This window comes from Salvia splendens, chromosome 9 (genome assembly GCF_004379255.2).
Source record: "Salvia splendens isolate huo1 chromosome 9, SspV2, whole genome shotgun sequence".
NCBI lineage: Eukaryota > Viridiplantae > Streptophyta > Magnoliopsida > Lamiales > Lamiaceae > Salvia > Salvia splendens.
The window spans coordinates 4,389,401-4,411,708 of NC_056040.1; the positions used below are offsets into that span (position 1 = coordinate 4,389,401).

General features: G+C 37.8%; 1 protein-coding gene and 1 pseudogene across 2 annotated transcripts; one reads left to right on the forward strand and one right to left on the reverse strand.

Moving 5' to 3' along the window:
* Positions 1–5,730: 5,730 nt before the first annotated feature.
* On the forward strand, positions 5,731–22,306 carry LOC121748014 (N-alpha-acetyltransferase 40-like). Of its 2 annotated transcripts, XM_042142218.1 has the most exons (10): positions 5,731–5,932; positions 6,038–6,144; positions 13,415–13,494; positions 13,598–13,915; positions 14,417–14,493; positions 15,489–15,528; positions 15,650–15,718; positions 15,896–15,946; positions 18,172–18,250; positions 21,744–22,306. In XM_042142218.1, exons 1-9 carry the CDS (start codon positions 5,820–5,822, stop codon positions 18,199–18,201), a joined length of 885 nt encoding a protein of 294 aa, XP_041998152.1. In that variant the 5' UTR covers positions 5,731–5,819; the 3' UTR covers positions 18,202–18,250; positions 21,744–22,306. The 2 variants fall into 2 exon arrangements, with proteins under 2 accessions (XP_041998152.1, XP_041998153.1); XM_042142219.1 differs by lacking the exons at positions 18,172–18,250; positions 21,744–22,306 and having other exon boundaries at positions 15,650–15,680; positions 15,896–15,926.
* On the reverse strand, positions 15,985–20,237 carry LOC121748013 (annotated as a pseudogene).
* Positions 22,307–22,308: the final 2 nt, after the last annotated feature.

Below are 22,308 nucleotides of genomic sequence, written 5' to 3' on the forward strand. Positions count from 1 at the left end.
GATGCGTCTGATTCATGCACGTGTGCGGGAATCAACGGAGATGGAGGAACAAGCGGCCATGGCGTCGGCGGTACCTCGACCCATCCATCGTCGAACTATAATACCCTGGGACCACCTCGCTACCCACGCTCAGTTGTATGAGGATTACTTTGCACCGGAGCCACGGTTTGGGGAGAACCTGTTCCGGCGACGGTTTAGGATGCATCGTCCGCTCTTTCTGCGTATCGTGGGCGCTTTGGAGCGTCAATACGGGTATTTCAGGGTGCGGGAGGATGCGGCTGGTAAACCCGGCCACACGCCGATTCAGAAGTGCACTGTCGCAATCAGGCAGCTGGCATACGGAGGCGCGACCGACATGTTCGACGAGTACCTCCACATCGGCGAGACAACTGCCCGCGATTGCCTGAAGTATTTTTGTCAGGGCGTTAGGGAGATATTCGGGGATAGGTATCTTCGGAGGCCTACCCCCGAAGATTGTTAGGCTCTGCTGGATATGCACGGTAATCAGCACGGGTTTCCGGGGATGTTAGGCAGCATACATTGTATGCACTGGGAATGAAAGAACTGCCCCGCTGCCTGGAAAGGGATATACACTACTGGTTTCAAGGCCAAGAATCCCACGATGATCCTTGAAGCAGTAGTTGACTACCGGTTGTGGATTTGGCATGCCTATTTTGGAGTAGCCGGGTCTAACAACGACATCAACGTCCTCCAGTCGTCGCCCCTTTTCAACGAGCAGTGCATGGGCGTTGGTCTAGCCGTCAACTTCTTCGCCAACGGCAACCAACACAATATGGGCTATTATTTGGCGGATGGGATATACCCTATGTGGCCCGTCTTTGTGAAGACGATCAGATGCCCAGCAGATGAAAAGAAGATATATTTTGCGGGTCGTCAGGAGGCAGCGCGCAAAGATGTGGAGCGGGCATTTGGTGTGCTCCAGGCTCGATGGGCGGCAGTGAAGGGTCCAACACGGCTGTGGTATGCTGACAGCATCACCGACATCATATACGCATGTATTATCATGCGCAACATGATTGTCGAAGATGAAGGTTCAGCACTGACTGATTGGACCAATGATGATGCTGGTGCTGCGGATCCAAGCCATGGCATGGCCACTAGCAATGTACGCATGGGGATACCTCATGACGATGTTAATCGAGTCCGTGCATTTGCCGACATGCGCAAAAGACAAGCCCGTGTTCGGGTCCAGAACGATATTATTGAAGAAGTATGGCAGTGGATGGGTCGTCGTTGATGTAGTTTTTAATTATTGAAATGTTTTTTTTAATTTGGTGAAATGTACTTTTCTTTTTTTTATTTAATGGAATTTTTCCCCTATTTGTGTCGAAATTTTAATTCCGTAAATTGTTTAATTCCGGAAATTATTTAATTTGTGAATTTGTGGTTTTTTTAATTGTGGGAAGTCCTTCGGGAAGTCCTTGGGGATGTCCGCCACTGTGCAGTGGGAAGTTGACGTGGCAGTACAGTGGGAAGTCCGTATGACGTGGTAGGAGGTGTTTTGGGGAATTCCGCCGGGAATTCTGCGCCACTGCTGATGCTCTTATGTGAGCGACTCTGATCCACGTAGGAGAGAGAGGGAAACACGTTCTTATCTTTATTTCTTTTCTCTTTCTATTATACTCCCTCTGTCCCATTAGAAATGAAACGTTTTCCTTTTTGGTCTGTCCCATTAAAAATGAAACGTTTCTAAAAATAGAAACAATACTCTCTCTACTTTTTCTTCTCTCTTACCTTACTCTCTCTTCATTAACTCACAAAACAACACTACATAAAATCTCGTGCCGAAAATCAAATGTTGCATATTTAATGGGACGGAGGGAGTACATTTTATCTCTCTCCTTTTAGATTTCAGAATTTTGAATATATCTCTTCCTCTTTGGATTTTTTTCTGCATCGCCGTGAGTTTGTCGGAAATTCGCCGCATAACCTAGTCACGGCGGGATCAGACATCAATTTGGTGGAGCTCGGGCGCGCCCAGGGGTTGGCGACCTTCGCAGATCTGCAGACTTGGGCGACCGCTGAGACATAAACTTTGTCTTCACGGTGGGGAAGTTCAACGGCAGTACGATCAGCACAATAGGTTGTAATCTCGTGGGAAATCCGGAGAGGGATCTGGTGGTGGTAGCGCATGATTTTTTGGTGAATGTTTTTTCACCATCGGTCAAATTCCTCAATTTAATGAAAAGGAACGAGGGGTAGCGGTGGGTGGATTTTATGTTTTTGGAATTTTTCAAGAATATAATCTTGGAAGATGAAACTAGAAGAGATCGAGATGCAGTAAATCATAAATAATTTCTCTTCTGATTAACTTAGACACCAAATTGTCGTCTAAAATTTATTGCCTCAATATAGCAACAAACAAGAAATATGCATTTGTCAAATTACTGTAACTCTTGAATATTGAGATACTCTTTCGGTTTTGTTATACACTTATATGTCACTGGCACGTGTTTTACTTTTGGATGTTTTGATTTTATGCTTTCTTCCAAATTTGCAGAACTATTAGGCGATATGAGTAGTTTATACTATTAATTCATATTGAAGGTTGGGCATGAAATGGATGTTCAGCTTCCAAAAGCAGACTACTTATGTCGGTTTCTTCATCACTCATGATACAAGTGACTAGTAATAACTGAATTATTGTTGATGACCATTAAAGAAATCTCATTCTCGTAATAAGTTTCTGATCAAATAAAGTAGCATCTCAATTCAGCACTACTCCATTCATTAGCTTTGAAGTTTCTGAAAAACACTGCTAATTATTTCAATTGTCTATTCTTTATTATGTGTGTTTTGTACACAATTACCTATTTCAGTTCAATTATTGTGGAGTACATATTTTGTCCATAAAAATATCACGAAATAAATGACCAATCTCATAAAACCAAATTTAATGCATAGAGAAAATTAAAATAAATGATTAATCTCATAAAAAAACTAGATGTACTCTCATAGTATTATCTTAGCAGCAATAGAGAAACAACATAAAAAATAATTTCAATAACTATGGAGATCAGTCTTTTTCGTTTGCAAAACCATTGCCGCCGTAACCATCGTATGGGACTAATCTGAAATTTGAAGACGAGAGTGAAAATAGTAAAGTTAAATTGATTGATTACTAAAACAACCATAAAATATAAATGATAAAATTCAACAGCGATTCACACACCAGTCATGCAATTTTGGACAATTACGTTTGTCATGTGATACTCCACTTAGTCCACATCCATGACAAGCTCTAGCCATTAAAGTTGACTTCTCGTTTGACGATAACATTCTCTTACCGCATCCCTTTGTTCTTATATTAGAAGGATCGCCAATATTTCTGGGTTTATCTGAGTTCTTCCTTGTTTGACTACTGGGCACAGTGGTTGAACTAGCACCCATCTCTTTAATTTTGCCATGCAAGGAATCAAGTTGTTCATTAAAAAACTTTGTCCCATCATCAGTCAAAGATGCATAATCAATCAATATTGAAGCCTTATAGGATAACTTGGAGCGTCAGTGTCATCAAAAGTCTTGTTGGATCATCGTTGGTATTTTCATCATCTAGTGCATAAACAACACCAATCTTTGCTTTTTGCGTCCATCTTTTAAGTATATACTTCTCAGGTAGTTCAAATATTTGGCTAATCCGGAAGAAAGCTAGCATGTGTCTGCACGGAATGCCATCAAACTCGAATTTTCCACAACTACAAGATATATGATCTCTTTGTCTATCATGCATGAGTTGCCTTGGTTTTGAGGAGTAACTTTGAAAACTTACAACATTGTAAATTATGATATCATCTCTTGTAGTGGTATGCTCTACAAAGTAACCATGACTTTGACTCATTTCATCTTGAAACTCCGTCCATTTTTTCTTCGTGTACACTTTAACCATTTGCGTTTCCATCGGCCAATTTGTTTTGATTGTGGGATGCTCATTCATGTCAATATGATCAGCAACTAACTCATTGTGTCTTTGGTGTCTTAGTGCTCGATTGAATCGAGTGATAAAATCCATCAATGAGTTCTTGTGAGAGACATACTTTTTGAAAAATGAATGCGAACTCTCAGATCTCTGACTACTTAACATCCCAGCAAAAAATACATGACTAAAGTATGCCGGAACCCACTTATGCCGCAATTCATACATCAACAAGATCCAACTATTTTTCTCTAAGTTAGCAGATCTAATAACATCTTTCCAACCATGCTCGAATTCCTCAGGATAAGTAGAATTTTTTTTATAACATTTTTTATGCTCTGATAATGCTCTCGGAAAGTCACTGCTGAAATCTTTTCCGAAAATTTATTCAATATGTGCCACGAACAATAACAGTGTACTATTTCCGACAAAACTTGTGCAAGTGCTTTCGTTATAGCAGGATCTTGATCAATGATGATTGCTTTTGGTGAACTTGTTGGCATAGCTTCCATGAACTTATTAAGCAGCCACAAATATGATTTTGTCTTCTCATCACTTAGAAATCCACAACCAAAAACAATTGTTTGATGGTGATGATTTACTCCTACGAACCGTGTAAAAATCAAACACGACAACATCACCGAATACACTATAAGCACTCCTTGATTTATGACCTGCCCAAAAAACATCTTTTGAACCTATTATCTGAATCTGTCTCATAGTCAAAGAAAAATGATGAAATTTTCTCCTTTTCAGATGTAAAGAATTCTACCAAAGTTTCGGCATCGATCCCCTTCCGTTCATCCCTCATATCTCTCTCATGATTCCTGATATCTCTTTCAGTGCAACCTACACTTTCAGGCCCCCATGCTCTATCTCCATTAGTTGCATTTGCTGACAAGTCGGTATATTAGCTTCTAAAAATTGTTGTGTCAGCACTCTCTTCGCAGTAGAGACACTACGGTGTGATTGGAGTAAATGCACCTTTGAAGGAGTAGAAAGTTCATGATTATGACCTTCAATGAATAAGCTAATACTCCAATAGGGTCCAGTTTGTTGTTTTACAATGGAGATCTTTGCCTTAGAATCAGTTCTAACTTCACCACGAGCTCTTTTCTTGATCGGGCCACCACTCGACGCTCGATTTTTTGAGCGGACTTCATCAGTTTGGCCAGCTTTAAAGCATACAAATTGTTTCCAAACAACTTCATTCATCTTATTCTGTTTGCTATTGCTTATTCTTGCACTAAAACCAGCTTCACGTGCATATTGATTGTAGAATTCAAATGCATCATCTATTGATGCAAATTTCATTTCAATTTCTGGCTTTCAATCATTCGCAGTTTAAGGAATATGCAGTTCATCATTCATATTTTCACTCCTTAGACTAAAAAATAATTTTAAAAAATATTAATACTTACAAAAAGTAAGTAGCAAACAATACTAGAACCTAAATAAAACTAAAGATTAGTGGTTGATTTAGGATTTACAACATCACGTATGTTGTTTAATTAGTTTCTAAACTAAAAACGTATGCAACACAATAATTATTCTACTAAATTTCTCCAGAGACCAAACTTTTAAACTACAAAATCTATAATTTCCCTATTTTGAATAAACATAAGGTAAATAGACTAAAAATATTACCTAACCAAATTTGATGCAACTCGGTAGAAAATCCAGAAAGGGAAACGTTTCCTCCATCAGAAAGTGTGCGAGGGAAAGAACGTATTTAGTAGTAATATTTTTAATTGAAAAGATTATGAAGTCAAGCCTCATAATGAAACTCCCACATATTCGATTTCAATTAAAAGAAAATTCTAAAATTTACAATTTTTTTGGGGTATTTCATGGAGTAATTTTATTTTTCAAGAAGAATATATAAATGGCAGACGAAATAAAACAAATGCGAGGGAAAGAGAAAGAAAAATATTGTCAGATGGAAGTTGAAGGCAAAAGTTGCGAGAGAGCAAGGAAGAAGACGAGGCGAGGCGAGAGGTATATTGGTTTATCCATCAATTAAACTGAATTATTTCCTTGTTTCCTAAGCTGAAAAATTGAGCGTTTTCGATTTAATATCGGTTTCGCAATCCATATGCTAAGGCAGATAATTGAGAAGAAGAAAGCAATCGAGAACAGGATCAAAGCTGCTTCTTCGGTGAAAGATCATCTCGCTACTTGTCCGCATTTTCGCCACTATCGAGGAAACGGTTTGTCTGCATCTCAAGCTTTGTCTCTTACATTTTTTCTGATATTAAAACAGTAGTTATGGTTTAGGTAGGTGAAATTATTTTCTAATGTGACGGCATTGTAACATTTTGCTGTTTGGCAATGTGATTTTTATTCTTTATGTTGAATATTTGGTGGACTCTCATTTGGGCTGGTTTTAGTTACTGGCCCATGCATTGTTGATTTGGGCCTGGCCCAAGACTCATGACTTCCACTCCAGATTCAGCCACGTGTTCTCCCACTCGGATCATGGCTCTCAGCCGTCGGATTGTAGGGTGTGCTTGTTATGTGTGTGAGTCTCCTGATTCTCTATCTCATTCAATACTCTCACTCTCTCTCTTCGGATATCTCTCTCTCTCTCTCTCAGAGTTCTTTGACGATTCTCTGGTGATTCTGTGTGATCTTGCACGGTTGAAAGTGCTTCAGATCTTGCTACAGTAATGGAGGAAGCAACTATTTCGGTTGCTGGAGTTGGGTGGGAACTAGGGTTTCTGTTTGGAGTGTTTCTGTGCGAGGTTGTTCTCGAACGGTGTAGATCTGAAGTGTAGGAGTCGGTTAGGCCTGGAATCTGGAGTGTGAGGTCAATCACCGGCAGATTCAGCTGTGCTCCTTTGGATCTGTGTTCTGGAGAATAGGCTTGTATCATCGGCGGGTGGCTGAGCCGTTGATTGTTGTTTTCTTTGTGATTTCGTTCGGTATTCTGCCTTTATTGTACCAGATCCGTTTGGATCTATTACCTTGTGATACTAACAAGGTTTTGTTGAGTGTGCAGGGTTATTGATGCTTGTCTTGAATTGATTAAGCACAAGGACTTAGTCTGTAATAGCTATTGTGTATCTTGACTGTAATAGCTAGATCTTTTGTACATATCAGTCGCTTGGTTGATGGTTTGACTGAGCCATCTTGTAACAAGACCAAAGAGGTCTCGGTAAATAGTGAATCCGGAATTCGTCTGATCCCTACAGTGGTATCAGAGCCACGGGGGGACGATTCCGGCACGCCGAGTCGCATTAAGGAGGTGGGCAAGTGGAACCCTCCCTCGAGTAGGGGGTTTGCTCTGGTAAATTGGCTGTGACTCTCTCTGTTTTCTTGTTTTTCCTGTTTAAAGCCACCCTAGGTTTGGGCTTTTGCTGCTGGTAGTAAACCTTGGCAAGGTTTTAGGCTTATCTGTGTTGTTTTCTCTGTGTTTACCTGCTTCCGTGTTTGATTGTTGTTTTATCTGTCTCTCTGACCCCTTATTACCTGGCCACCAAGCACATATACTGCCTAAGTGACCCCCTGCGCCCTCCAAGAGTGAGTGCTTGCGATCTGGGATAGCCTTAGCCAGTGCTGCTCGTGACAGTCAGGGATTTGGGCTTGACCTGTGTGTATGGTGTTTTTTCTTTTTGTTCTTGAGAAAATTTTTCTGTTCAGATAGCTGTTACTGCCCTCTGGGTACTTGACTTCGTGTTCTTTTGTGCTCCTTCTGTGAAAATCTGTGTTAGGCCATAGCCTGCATGTCTCTTTTCCCTATTGTGTGCAGAGCTGTGTGTTCTTACCTTGCTCACTGTGTTTTGGCTGAATTGATGTCCAAAATGTCTCAGCCCATTGGTTTGGTTCCTTTTAATGGAAAAAATGACTTTATGATTTGGAAACAAAAATTGAAGTGTATTTTGATTCAGCAAAAGGTTTTCAAGTCTGTTGATGGTACTTTGTCTGATGATGTTTCTCCTGAAAAGCAAGATGAAATGAATGAGTTGGCTAGAGCCACTATTATTCTCAATTTATCTGACTCTGTGATTAGGAAAGTTGATCATGTTGAATCTGCCTCTGAAATGTGGAAACTCCTTGATACTCTGTTTACAGAAACTTCTATGTCCTCAAGAATGTATTTGCTTGAAAAGCTGTTTAAATTCAAACTTGATTTGTCTAAGGATATAGATGATAATGTGGATAGATTTCAGAAACTTGTGCAAGACATTAAGAGATCAGGTGATAAAACAATTGATGAATATACAAGTATTGCCCTAATGAATGCCATACCTGATTCCTATAGTGATGTAAAGGCTGCCATTAAATATGGCAGAGACTCTGCTCCTCTTGATTTAATAATTAGCTCCCTTAAATCTAAGGAACTTGATCTGAGGGAAAGGGGTTCTGACAAATCTACTGCCAATAAAGTGTTTAATGTTAGGGGTAGGTCTAATTCAAGAGGGGGATATGAATCAAATGGTGGTTCTAATAACAGATCCAACTCAAGGAAGAAATTTAGGTCCAGATCCAGTAGTAGGGACCCTAAATCCTTCAGAAAATGTTACAATTGTGGAGAAACTGGACATTATAAAAAGGAATGTACCAAGCCTAAGAAGAATAAGCCTCCTCACCATAATAATAACTGCTCTCAGATTGAAAACATTGCCAGTATGGTTAAGTATGAAACAACTGACAATGAATCTGTGTTTATGGTGCATGATTTGTTGAATATCAATGCTTCCCCTATGTGTCCTTATACCTTAAATGACTGGTTATGTGATTCTGGTTGCACTTTCCATGTAAGTCCCTTCAAGCAGGTGTTTTCTGACATGAAGCCTGTTTCTAGCACTTATGTGTCAATGGCTGATGACAAGAAATGTGAAATTCTTGGTATTGGCACAGTGTGTTTAAAATTTAGTAATGGCTATGTGCTTAATTTGAAGGGTGTTAGATATGTTCCAGATCTGTGTTATAACTTGATGTCATGTAATGCTCTTGAAGGTTCTGGTCTGAGTGGGAAGTGGGGGGATGGCTGTATGAAAATCTGTAAAGGTTCTATGTGCTTATTTAAAGCTCAAAAAAGGTGTGGTTTGTATGTCTGCAATGCTGTGCCTCTTACTTGTGAAAAAGCATCTGCTAATGTTGTAAAGTCTGACAAAATTTTGCTATGGCATAATAGGCTAGGCCACATGAGTGAGAAGGGTATGAATATTCTGAAAAAACATGACATTCTAGCTGATTCTGATGTCTGTGGTGAATTACCTTTCTGTGATACTTGTGTGCTTGGTAAACAACATAGAGTATCTTTTCCTACACCTGTCCCTGCTAATGTGAGTAAGAATGTGCTTGAATATTTGCATATGGATGTTTGGGGACCTGCTCCTGTGTCATCTCACTCTGGTTCTGTCTACTTTCTCTCTGTGATTGATGATTTTTCAAGGAAAGTGTGGTGTTTTCTGATGAAACATAAATCTGATGTGTTTGGAAAATTTACTACTTGGAAAACCTTGATTGAAAACCAAACTGGAAAGAAAATCAAAGGAATCAGAACTGATAATGGTCTTGAATTTTGTAATAACCAATTTGATGACTTATGTGCTGGGCATGGTATTAAAAGGCATAAAACTGTTCCTTATACTCCTCAACAAAATGGAGTAGCTGAAAGAATGAATAGGACTTTACTTGAAAAGGTTAGATGCATGCTTTCTAAATCTGGTTTGTCAAAAAAATTTTGGGGTGAAGCTTTGTTGACTGCTACTTATCTGGTAAATAGGTCTCCCTCTGTGCCTTTATTGGGGCAGTGCCCTGAATATGTGTTTTATGGAAAACCTTTGAACCTTTCTCACCTAAGAGTGTTTGGCTGCTCTGCTTTTGTGCATACCAAGTCTGACAAACTTGAACCTAGGTCTAGAAAAGGTGTTCTCTTGGGTTATCCTGAGGGTGTTAAAGGGTATAGGATCTGGCTGAGAGATGAGCCTGGATTTAAGGTCATTATCAGCAGGGATGTTGTGTTCAATGAGCATGACTTTCCTTGTCTGAGGTTGACTGATCCTTCAGCTCTAGAGAGTGTGGACAGTGACCCTCCAAGTGAGGAGGAGTCCACAATTTTACCCACTGATGTGGAGCATCCAGTGGATGCTTCAAGTGAGGTGGAGCAACCTTTTTGGAACTCAGTGCCAGCCTATAGTCCTAGTGACACACCTAATGAGGGAAATCTACCTGAGGATAATGTTAACAATGTGGCTTTACCTGATGACAATGTGCATGCTAGTCCTATTAGGAGTAATGCTCCTGTGCCTGCTCAGAATGTGTTAAACAGTCCTCCTGGAGTTCAAAATGTCATTGATGCACCAAATTTGAATGACTATGTGCTTGCTAGGGATAGATCCAGAAGGGTGAATGTGAATAAACCTGCTAGATATGTAGGGCTAATTGCTCTCATAAACTTGGCTTTCAATGTGCATGAATCTGATGGGGATGAGCCTCAAACCTTTAAGCAGGCTACAAAATCTAAATTCTGGGCTAAGTGGCATGATGCTATGATTGAAGAGATGAATTCTCTGAAAGTTAATATGACCTGGATCCTTGTACCCCTGCCTCTTGGTGCCTCTGTTGTTGACTGTAGATGGTTGTATAAGCTAAAGAATGAGGTGGAGGGGCTGAGGTATAAGGCCAGATTGGTGGCTAAAGGATTTACTCAACAAGAGGGGGTAGATTATACTGAAATATTTGCTCCTGTTGTTAAGTTTACTACTGTGAGGTTAATCCTTGCATTGTGTGCTCATTTTGATTGGGAATTAAAGCAAATGGATGTTAAAACTGCCTTCTTGCATGGTGATCTTGATAAACCCATATACATGAGACAGCCTGAAGGTTTTGTAGATCCAAAGTTTCCTAATCATGTGTGTTTGCTGAAAAAGGCTCTATATGGTCTAAAGCAGTCTCCTAGGCAGTGGAACATTAAGTTTAATACTTGTATGCACAATTTGGGCTTTGTGAGAAGCACTTTTGATGCTTGCTTGTATGTGAAGAACCTTGGTACTGTTCCTGTGTTTCTATTGTTGTATGTTGATGACATGCTGATCATGGGTCCTTGTTTGAACACCATAAGTGCTGTGCAAGCTGCTTTGAGCAAGAATTTTGACATGAAAGACTTAGGGGATGCTCAGAAAATTCTGGGAATTAATATTTTCAGGGATAGAAAGAATTATACTCTTGTTTTGCATCAAGAACCCTATGTGTACAAAATTCTGAAAAAATTTAACATGTATGATGCTAAGCCTGCTTCAGTGCCCTTAGCTGCTCATTTTGTGTTGAGTAAAGACCTTTGCCCTCAAACTGATCTTGAAATCAATTCCATGAAGAAAGTTCCCTATGCTAATGCTATTGGATCTGTTATGTACTTAATGGTCAGTACTAGACCTGATATTGCTTATGCTGTTTCATGCTTGAGTAGATATATGTCTAATCATGGTCCTGTGCATTGGGAAGCTTTGAAGTGGTTGTTGAGATACTTGAAGCATACTGCAAAGTATGGTTTATGCTATTCTAAGTGTGAAGAAGGTGTTAAACTTGCTGGATATGTTGATTCTAACTATGCTAATGACAGGGATAAGAGGAAGTCCATCACTTCCTATGTTTTTACTGTGTGTAGGTCCTGCATTAGTTGGAAGTCACAACTGCAACATATTGTTGCCTTGTCTACTACTGAGTCTGAGTACATTGCTATCACTGAAGCTATGAAAGAAGCTGTGTGGCTAAAGGGAGTACTTTCTGAACTTAACTTTGTGAAAACTCCTCCTGTGGTATTCTCTGACTCTCAATCTGCTATTCAACTGTGCAAGAATCCTGTTTTCCATGATAGAACTAAGCATATTGATGTAAGATTTCATTACATTAGGGATATTGTAGAAAAAGGTGAAGTTTTTCTTTCTAAAGTACACACAGATAAGAACCCAGCTGATATGGGTACTAAATGCTTACCTCTTGAAAAACTAATTTTCTGCATTAAGTTTTTGCATTTTGATTTTGGATAAGTGCATGTCCCGGGGAAAAAAGACCTCAGTTACCTAATCCACTGTGGTAAGGGTGATGGGTGACTTGAGGCAACAAGTCCTCTTAGACTAATGGGTTTTCAACCCTCTGGTGTCTAGAGGCAACTTGGTGGTTCCCAAAAATGCCAGTGAACTTTGTTCTTTGGGGCTGAGGGGGCTACCATGTAGGCTGTGATGAATTTACACCTTAGCCGTGTGGTGCAAGCTGGTTTCCCATAATGAAGTCCAAGGTGGAGCATGTTGAATATTTGGTGGACTCTCATTTGGGCTGGTTTTAGTTACTGGCCCATGCATTGCTGATTTGGGCCTGGCCCAAGACTCATGACTTCCACTCCAGATTCAGCCACGTGTTCTCCCACTCGGATCATGGCTCTCAGCCGTCGGATTGTAGGGTGTGCTTGTTATGTGTGTGAGTCTCCTGATTCTCTATCTCATTCAATACTCTCACTCTCTCTCTTCGGATATCTCTCTCTCTCTCTCAGAGTTCTTTGACTCTTCTTCTTCTTCCCTTCTTCTCCGACGATTCTCTGGTGATTCTGTGTGATCTTGCACGGTTGAAAGTGCTTCAGATCTTGCTACAGTAATAGAGGAAGCAACTATTTCGGTTGCTGGAGTTGGGTGGGAACTAGGGTTTCTGTTTGGAGTGTTTCTGTGCGAGGTTGTTCTCGAACGGTGTAGATCTGAAGTGTAGGAGTCGGTTAGGCCTGGAATCTGGAGTGTGAGGTCAATCACCGGCAGATTCAGCTGTGCTCCTTTGGATCTGTGTTCTGGAGAATAGGCTTGTATCATCGGCGGGTGGCTGAGCCGTTGATTGTTGTTTTCTTTGTGATTTCGTTCGGTATTCTGCCTTTATTGTACCAGATCCGTTTGGATCTATTACCTTGTGATACTAACAAGGTTTTGTTGAGTGTGCAGGGTTATTGATGCTTGTCTTGAATTGATTAAGCACAAGGACTTAGTCTGTAATAGCTATTGTGTATCTTGACTGTAATAGCTAGATCTTTTGTACATATCAGTCGCTTGGTTGATGGTTTGACTGAGCCATCTTGTAACAAGACCAAAGAGGTCTCGGTAAATAGTGAATCCGGAATTCGTCTGATCCCTACACTTTATATTAGTATTATTGTTATTTTTATTTTTGTTGTTGTGGTTTTGGGTTTTTTAAGAGCATAACATGTGCTAAGTAGTTTTTTTGGTTGTAACAGCATTCTATGTTTGGAAAATTGCATTTGGGGAATGATTGAAAAAGAATTCAAATGTACTTTTTTCTGCAAATTTTTATTAGAAATCCCCCAGAAATGCAAGGCTTCCGATTTTTTCTGTTTTTAACCTATGTATCCTGTAATTGATGTATCATACTGGTTAAGCAGACATGCTCTTGTAATTGTTACTCTTTCTTGATTCCTGCATTGGACGCCTTCTGTTTTAAATATTCACAGTACTATCTAAATCATGTCATTACCAGGATTGCATGCACATTTGGAGTCAGGACGTGGCGATAGGCTCCCTGTTCGTACAAAACAATACATACAAAATCTTCTTAAGGTAGCCTTGATGTCATATAATAATCCTTCTGCTGCGTTTCTCAAAACCTATGTTTTGATTTGTGTTTTTTCTTTGACAACCCTGGATGTATTTACTTATTCAGCTGAACATGGAGGCACCTTTTGGACCTGAGTGGTCAGATGAAGAAAAGATTAAGAGACGTGATATGGTTGCGCCAGAAGCTCGTTACATATTTGTGCATGAGGTATCGGATGAGGATGCTGATAAAGCATTAGAGCTCAGGGACGTGGAGAGGCCATGCAATTGTAAGGGTTCTATTGTAGGTTTTGTACATTACCGATTCACTCTGGAGGAAGAGGTACCTGTACTTTATGTTTATGAATTACAGCTTGAGCATCGTGCTCAAGGAAAGGGACTAGGGAAATTCTTAATGCAACTAATTGAGCTAATTGCTTCTCAGGTATGGTTATATGTTCCTATTTGCATTTAGCTGGAATATATTTTTCTTATCAAAATTTGAGTGAGGCTTATGGGGGTTAATGAAGTGGGGAATTGGAATGAAAAGAAGAGGGTTGTTTGGTGTGGCAGAATCATTCCATGACACTCAAGTTCATTTTGAAAAGTGAGGAATCAGTCATTTTGTTTTTGTTTGGGGGTTTGGGTATGTGTTAGCCATTCCCATTCCCCATAGATTGCTAAATACCCCCTTAAAGTACCTATGCAGAATCAGGATTGTGTGAGAAAAAATCATTTGAACAAATTCGTTCACAAATGCCAACCCACTAGGGATGTCTATACCATTAAAGAATATATTACTGGTCTCTTTGAATTCTCTCTCCATTAATTTCACTAACATGGCCTATGAAATTCAAATGCCACTCATTGAAACAATTTTCCTAATGCCTAATGGTGAGGTTTCCCTGTTCAGAGAAACTCATTGCTTATCTTGCTTCTATTTCAGAATGGAATGGGTGCTGTGGTTCTAACCGTCCAAAGAGCAAATCCAATGGCAATGAACTTTTATATATGTAAACTGAGGTGGGTCGTTGTGTATACACTGTTTGAAATGATTTAAATGGTAAATACATCATTTATTTTTTATGTAGAATCGTAAAGAGAATAAAAGTTCTGAACCGCCAACTGCCAGCCAGGGCTACGTCTAGTTTGAAAAACATCACAGTCCACTAGCTAATCGACTCCAGATTATATATCACTTAACTGGTTTTTATTCTGCGTATTATGAAACAAGAAACTGAACATAGCCACATGACTTGTATCCACGATATTTTTAATTTCTCTTAACTCTGGTTCTGCAATGCATTACAAAGAATAGTTGCGGCACATGATCTTTGGCACTTGACTTCTACCTGTCTGATGTCTGCAATTATTCATGCCAAGTAACTACTGAACTGAGATTTGATATTTCTATTTCTCACTACAAGCTCTATAGAAATATTTCTCAGACATCACTTTTTTAGCAATGGTTTGCTCAAGCCGACACTTTCAAAACCAGTTTCAAGATTCTTTTAGTGATGATCCCAGCAATTTACTTATAGGAGAATGTAAAATGTGAAGTACGATTAGTAATTGCTTTGCCTAAAATTGCTTATGTAACTTTTGTCATCAGCACATTAAGTCATCACATTCTGGTTGAAATGTTACTCATCAGCAAACTGCAAATCTTCCTCTTATGGCGACTTTCATGTAAAAAAACAATGTCTTGTCTCATAGTTTATTTTGTTTCATTAGAAATTACTGAAGAACTCCATTATACAAGGGACTTTGATATTATACCGTAAGATATTTTTTCTGTGAAATTTTTTTTTGGGCCTCCATTTCCTGTGTAGCTTCATTAAGAAAAAAGGAAATATCTTTCTTGCGATTCATGTATACCGTCCACCTGCAATATCATGCTTGACAGGCCCCAGTTGCTTGGGCAGAACCATGACTCTAATGCTTCATTGGTTTTTTTGGTGGGGCTGGTATTTGCGTGGCTTCTCAACTACTCTTTATTGCATTTTAATCTCTTTCAGGTACACAATTGCTGCAATTTCTCCCTCAAAAGTGAATCCGGTTAGAACACTCTATTGATACTGACAACTTTTATCCAACTTCTCCAACATGGTGAAAAGTTAATATTTTAAACCTTGGAATTCCGATATTCATATTGTTATTATCTTTTTTCCTCTTGCAGTTGGGACCAGAGAAAAACTATGAGATACTTTGTAAGTCATTAGACAATGAAGCTCAGGCAGTCTTGGAGGTGTGTTTATAATTTAATGTGTTTAACATGTAAACATGTGATATTTTCCTGCCAATGCACTTTGATGCCTTTTACTGTTAAACCACGTAAAACACCCCCGAACTCGAATTATTTGATTGAGAGGACTGCTGTATAGCTTAATGAAAACACTTAAAATACTCATGAATTTTTTTGTAGAATCTTTTATTGCGAAGCTCTGGCACTCTTGGAGGCTCAAGCTCTATACTAGTGCGTTCATATCTATCTTACATTTCTATCTAGTATGCTCACATATTATCTAGAGATGTCAAACATTGCTGACCCACTCAGCCCAATTTTTGGACGAGTTTGACAATCTTTTAGTCCACGCCGATCAGTTTGACACATCTAACGATATCCAAGAGAGATAAAAGAAATGGTTAATTTATTATAACAAAAATTAAAGGATAGTTTTTGTCAAAAGAATAGATGAAATTCATTCTTGAAAATAAGGAATATGTAATACGAAGGGGGAGGAAGGGATGACTAATCCCATCCACATGGATTACTAATTCCTTGGAGTATGATGATATCCAATTGTAAAATCATGCCAAGTCATGAGATTAGGAATTAACATATTCCATTCCCACCTTATTCTTGCATTCCAGCCACTTCCTAAGCTTATTGATTTGAAAATATCCTGTTTGAGTTTATATACAGAGATTCCACTACTCTTATTTAACTCTTCCTCCCCCTCCACATTTAAAACTGATTTATGTCATGTAAGCTATAATAAGGATGACAATCTTAAACAATATATATTAGTGATAGTAACTTACTACTAAACAATCTCCATTTTCATGACAGCTTTTATTTTAGTCAACTGATTCATACTCTTTTATTTGTTTAGTGGCTCCATTTTTGCTCTTTAATTTTTGAATTCGTTATTCACTCCTGCCAAAGTTCAACTTGAACTAAATAAATTTCAGCAATTCAAATTTTTGGTTGTAGATGATATATCTGATAATATCTTTATATGGTGCATCTCATTGAAGCTCCAGCACTCTGTACATTTGCCATCATAAATATACAAATCTGGCGGCGGGGAGTGGTGGAGGTGGTACATTAAGATTTGCTTGTATCCTCTAGTAGCTACAAAATATAGGAATTAGTCATTCAGATTTACTTAATATAAATCGGTTTCTGAATAAGCAGTTCAGCTTGACAAGGCGCTGCTTTGCATTCCTGGGAGTTTAGACACCTCTACATATGCAGTGAACCTTGCGTAAACAGGTCTATGATCAGATAATCTGGATTCAACTCTGTTGTACTGGATCTGCTTCAGTCCTTTGCCAAACCAAATTATTCTATCACATCTGCACAAATTCTACTTCTATCACCTCTGGGAACAGTTAGTTGAGTAGAAAATTTAAAGGGGAAAATGGCTTACCATGCTGGAGCTCGCATTCTCTTCACTTTTATTTTTTGACCAGGTCCATAATAGTCATCCGAGTTCTGGTCATATTTATATGTAGGTGCAAACTCAATTAGTTCCTCATGCCATTCCTCAAAGGCACGTCCTTTGTTCATCTCAGCTATCAGCTTTATTTGAATTGTGCAGAATTAAATTATTAGAATAACTGACTGTGGCTATTCTAGGTGAAGTACGTTTTTTAATACAATCAAAAGTTTTCCTTGTGTTCTTTACCTGATCATTTTCTAACAGTAAGCTCCACTCTTTATTCATCACCAAGGATCTCGTTGTATCCTCAGGAAGGTGAATCCTGTAATTTAAGTCTCCTAGCCAAATCACCCGGCTGTTGCAAAACAGGAGCAACGTTTGAGCATTAGAGGCTACATGAGTGAATCCAGTATTGATAATAAGTAATGTTTTGAAGTTATTCAAAACAAGTTAGAAAGACTCTTATGTTAAGTTCAAGTAAATTGTTCATATTTTCCATGTATAAAAGCCTAGAAGGTATTAGCACTACAAGTTATCAAGTGACTAGTGCTTTCAAGAAAGCAGTACTTATGCTTAAATATGCATAAAAAAGTTCAACTTCAGTTCATCTCCCATAAAATAATAGGCAGCATAATCACTATGTGATCTGGGCGATATATCTGATCTACATACTCATGGTCTAAAATTTTTCTGGGCAAATGCTGGAGGGGTTCAGGCAGAAATAGGGTCCGTGCTAATATATGTGCTGCATCTGCATTTCGGTGTCTCTCATCGCCTTCTTTACCACCTGAAGCCAAATGGCTACATACAAAACAAAAGATTGTTTCATGCAAGCAAAATCTGACGGAGACTGAACCCTGTTATATCGTATAGATACAGTTAGTTACTACTGGTAAATCAGTATACTTCAAAACAAATTTGGAAATAATATCACATGCAATGTACGACACATTACCATTAAGAGTAGGTTATCTTCATAATTTATCATTAACATTCATCAAGTCTGATTCAAACTTATTACCTTGTTTCCCAGGCGCCCCAAAATACCACATCCGACTCATGAGACACCCAGATTGCTGATGTACTGGTGTAGCTCTGTTCTTGCCCATATGGTAATATATATTCCTACCATTTGTTTACTTATTATGCATTTATAATCTGTGGCATTAGACTTGGTGGAACTCTGTGTTCTTAGGGGATAAATTCTTTGTGACTCTCCAATTTCTGTCTTTTGTAATGTATCTTCTGCCGGTGTCCTCTTGTTAAGAGCCGCTTTAATTAAAGAGTTCCACTTCACTGAAACGTCACTATTTTCTGTCGCCAAAATATTTCCAGCATTGAGAGGGACAATTTCTTGAAACCTGCCAGGAGTTATTAGTTAATAAATAAAAAAATAAAAGCTAATTCTAGTCCCTTTCATTAAGCTAGAAGTCATAGATATGTAACTTTACATGCTCATAATAGTTAAAGATTACCCCAACACATATATATCTGCCATGGTGTCTTGAGTGTTGAGCAACTTGTCGAGGTTCAAGTTGTCTGGAGGTCGGACGCCTCCTACGTTCCAAGAGCCTACAAAGAGCCTTTTTAGGGGGAAAAAGAAAAAGAAGCAGACATATGTGGTTAGAACTTAGAAACAATAATGGTTATATTTTCTATGCCTCGTAGCATATAGAAGTTGACCCTACTTGAAAGATTCGTGATGAATATAATACTCTTGGGAGCGGAAGTAAGCTTGATTTGAGCTTTGTGCTGAAGCTTCTGACATATTACCAGAGTGTGGAATGGAAGTATCATCGTTCACTCTTTTCCTAAGGATATTACTTGCCTCCATGATAAGCTCAGTGACCATGGTGTCAACGGGCAAACTTTTCTTTCTTAGCTATAGAGAAGTGCATGCTCTCAATTCCCTCGTGGGGTATCTATGTAGTAGAGGAGAGTTTTTATAGGTCGAAGTAAACCGTGAAAGTGCAGAAAATAGTGCAGGTTAGATACAGCTTATAAAAGGATTAGATATAAGGGTGGTGGGTGGGTGAATATGTAGGCCTAACTGAATCCAACATCAAAATAGTGGAAAGTAACGAAATGGAAAGGGATCGATTTGGCTCGTTGGAAGGGGCTTTAATCGGTGGGGTCTACTGAAAGGAAAAGTTAATCTTGTTATAGCAGATACAAGATAAAGTAATGCTGAAAATGATGTAGAAGAAAATGAGACAAGTTCAACTTGGAAGTAGGACTAACTTGCATTCATTGAAAATGAGAAAACCTCAACTAGATTAGAGACTTAATCTTCTTGTTGAGATCATTATGAACTTTTACTTTAGATGATTATCATTCTTGGCCACCCTTTTTCTTATCTGCATTACCACTTGATGTTGAGTCAACGCCGCTAAACATTTCCAGGCGATCTTTGCTGTGCCAATAAATCCATATCACAAATTCTTGTAATTTAAAATTCATGAATTTCATTTGTTTTCAGTGAGGTTCTTGTCGTATGTTTTGTTTGCCTCACTTTTTTTAATTATTAGTTGTTTCTCTTTCTATTTTTTTTTTGAATGAACAAATAATTTTAAAGATCCCGTGTGTAACGGTTTTATTAAAACCTGAGAACTTTAGCTTCGAATGTTAATTACATACTACTAGACATACCTGTACACAACACAGTCCTTTTTGGTTGAATGAAAAATTTTAAAGATAGTGGATTCAGACTTGAGATTTTTAACCCCAAGAATTAACCAGACTATTACTAGATCATGTATATGCAACACAATCTTCTTATTATAAGAGGCAACTAAATCTGCCTTTTGTCACCATGTTTGTCTATAGCTTAAGTTTTTCTTTCTTTGGATTGCGAAATATTAAAAGGCTATTGGCGCCTAATTTAGTTTAGCTCGTCAACTTTGAAAGTAAAAAATAAATAAATACAAACTTAGTTGTTGTAGCAATTTTCCATAAATTTAGTTTTCACCCAAATTAAACTCGATGTGGCAATGGAACGTCAATGTGGGGCATTGAGAAGGAAATCTTGCATAGAATCTTTATACGTCGTCATTCTATTGGGATTTCAAATTAAACAAAAATTCTTGACGGTTAGTTCCAAGAAAGAATTTGAACTTGTTCTTTGAATGAATTTTTCCTTTGTGACTTGAAACTGCTGATCGGGAAGTTTGGCTCTAGCGTCAATGTCTAATGCTACCAAAAAGACAAAATTCTAAAAGTACTATTACCTTCGTCTCATTCAAGATATACACCTTTCATTTCTCTCTATTTACTACATCTAACAATTCCTTGTAAAATCACGTGGACATCTTGAGAGAGACGAATGGAGTACTATAAAATAAGAAACCATTTCTCATATTCTAGCTGGTGCAAATTATCGTGAATTTGAATTTTGTTATTTCACTTTTAGCTACGACTCTCGTATATGATGTGTTGTGATTTATGTAATTATTCAAATTAATGAACGACCAAACAATAGTACTCCCTCCGTCCCAAAGTAGTTGAGTCATTTTCTTTTTGGTATAAACTTTATTTCCTTTTTTACTCTACTTTCTCTTCATCCCTCTTATTTTACTCTTTCCGCTTTAAACCGTAACAAATTAATTTCTTAAATCTTGTGCTCCAAGGAAATGCCTCAACTATATTGGGACGAAGGGAGTATTATTACTATAAACGATCATTCGACAAAAGACAACGAACGACCAATCAACAATGGACAAACAAGCAACTCTTAAGCCAATCAGATTACTCTGTTTGATTTGTGTACTGTTGAGCATTATTTGTAACTTTACGTAGTCCTCGCAATCTGATTGGCTGGCCGGTAATCAAATAAGAATATAAATATTGTTGTTTCATTAGAATTAATGATAGTGGGATTTATTTATTGAGTAATGCATAAGCTATAATGTGGCCAGCCACACAATGACATTTTTGTAAATAATTATAAAAGTCAATGCAATAAATTAATAGTAATAGTTAGTGCTAAGATAATTTTACTTAATTACCATTTTCTCAATTTTTTACTTCAAATTTAAATTTACAACATTCTCTCTCCATAATATTTGAATTAATTTTATATAAAATATTTTTATAGTAATGTTTACATTTATTTTATTTATACTATTATTTATAAGTTATTTAAATATTAATGCTAAATATAATATAGTTTAAATTATTTCATTCGTAAGTGAAGCTAAATACCAATTATATAATTTTAATATCATGAATATATTTATATTCTAATTTAAAAGTAGTTATATAATATAAATTAAATAATAATATAACATAATTAAAAGAAAAAAAGAAATATGACACAAAAGAAACTTACACATACACAATATAACATTTCCAAGATTATTTATTATTAGTTGTACTCTAGTCCTTATTTATGCAAATGGGTAAATTAGTCTTGAAAATTTGATACTTTTAAGATGAACTAACTTCAAGTAAAATATCATTAAATACATAATTTTTTTATTAATATTTTATGTTTATGGCTGGCCACATTATGGTCATTTAGCATCACTCTTTCTTTAACACAAATACACAACATGCTCAGAGGTTGGAATTCAATAGATTGAATATATTTTGAAACTTGTTGTATAGAGTCACAAGGTGGATATGTACATCAATGGACATGACCACTGCTTGCAGCATCTTAGCAACGAGAACGGGTATGTTTCTAGAAACTTTTATTTTGGTTAATATAAGGGGTTTTGACCTGTTTTCTTTGACATGGTTGTTGTGAAGCAGGTCAATGCAGTTCCTAACAAGTGGGGTTGGTTCAAAGGCATGGAAGAATATAATCCATTATGGAATGCACAATGAGAGCATGATGCACTTCTATCATGATGGCCAAGGCTTCTTGTCTCTTGAGATTGCTTACGATAAGGCAAAGATAGCATTTTACGACGTTTCTGGGAGACCTCTTCATCGTCTCAAACTTGAAAAGTGAAACAAGAAGAAGCTGTTTACCTTAAGTGATGAAAGATATTTCAGCTGCTGAGCAATAATGAGGTGGATCATGAATGAAATGTAACATTCAGTAATGATTCAAATTAGTAAATAAATGACTGAAAACATAATCCTGGAGAAGTTCAGTTCCATAATCATAAATTTGATAAAGACAAAGCAATGAAGAACATAGAAATTTAAATGGGAGACGTAAACG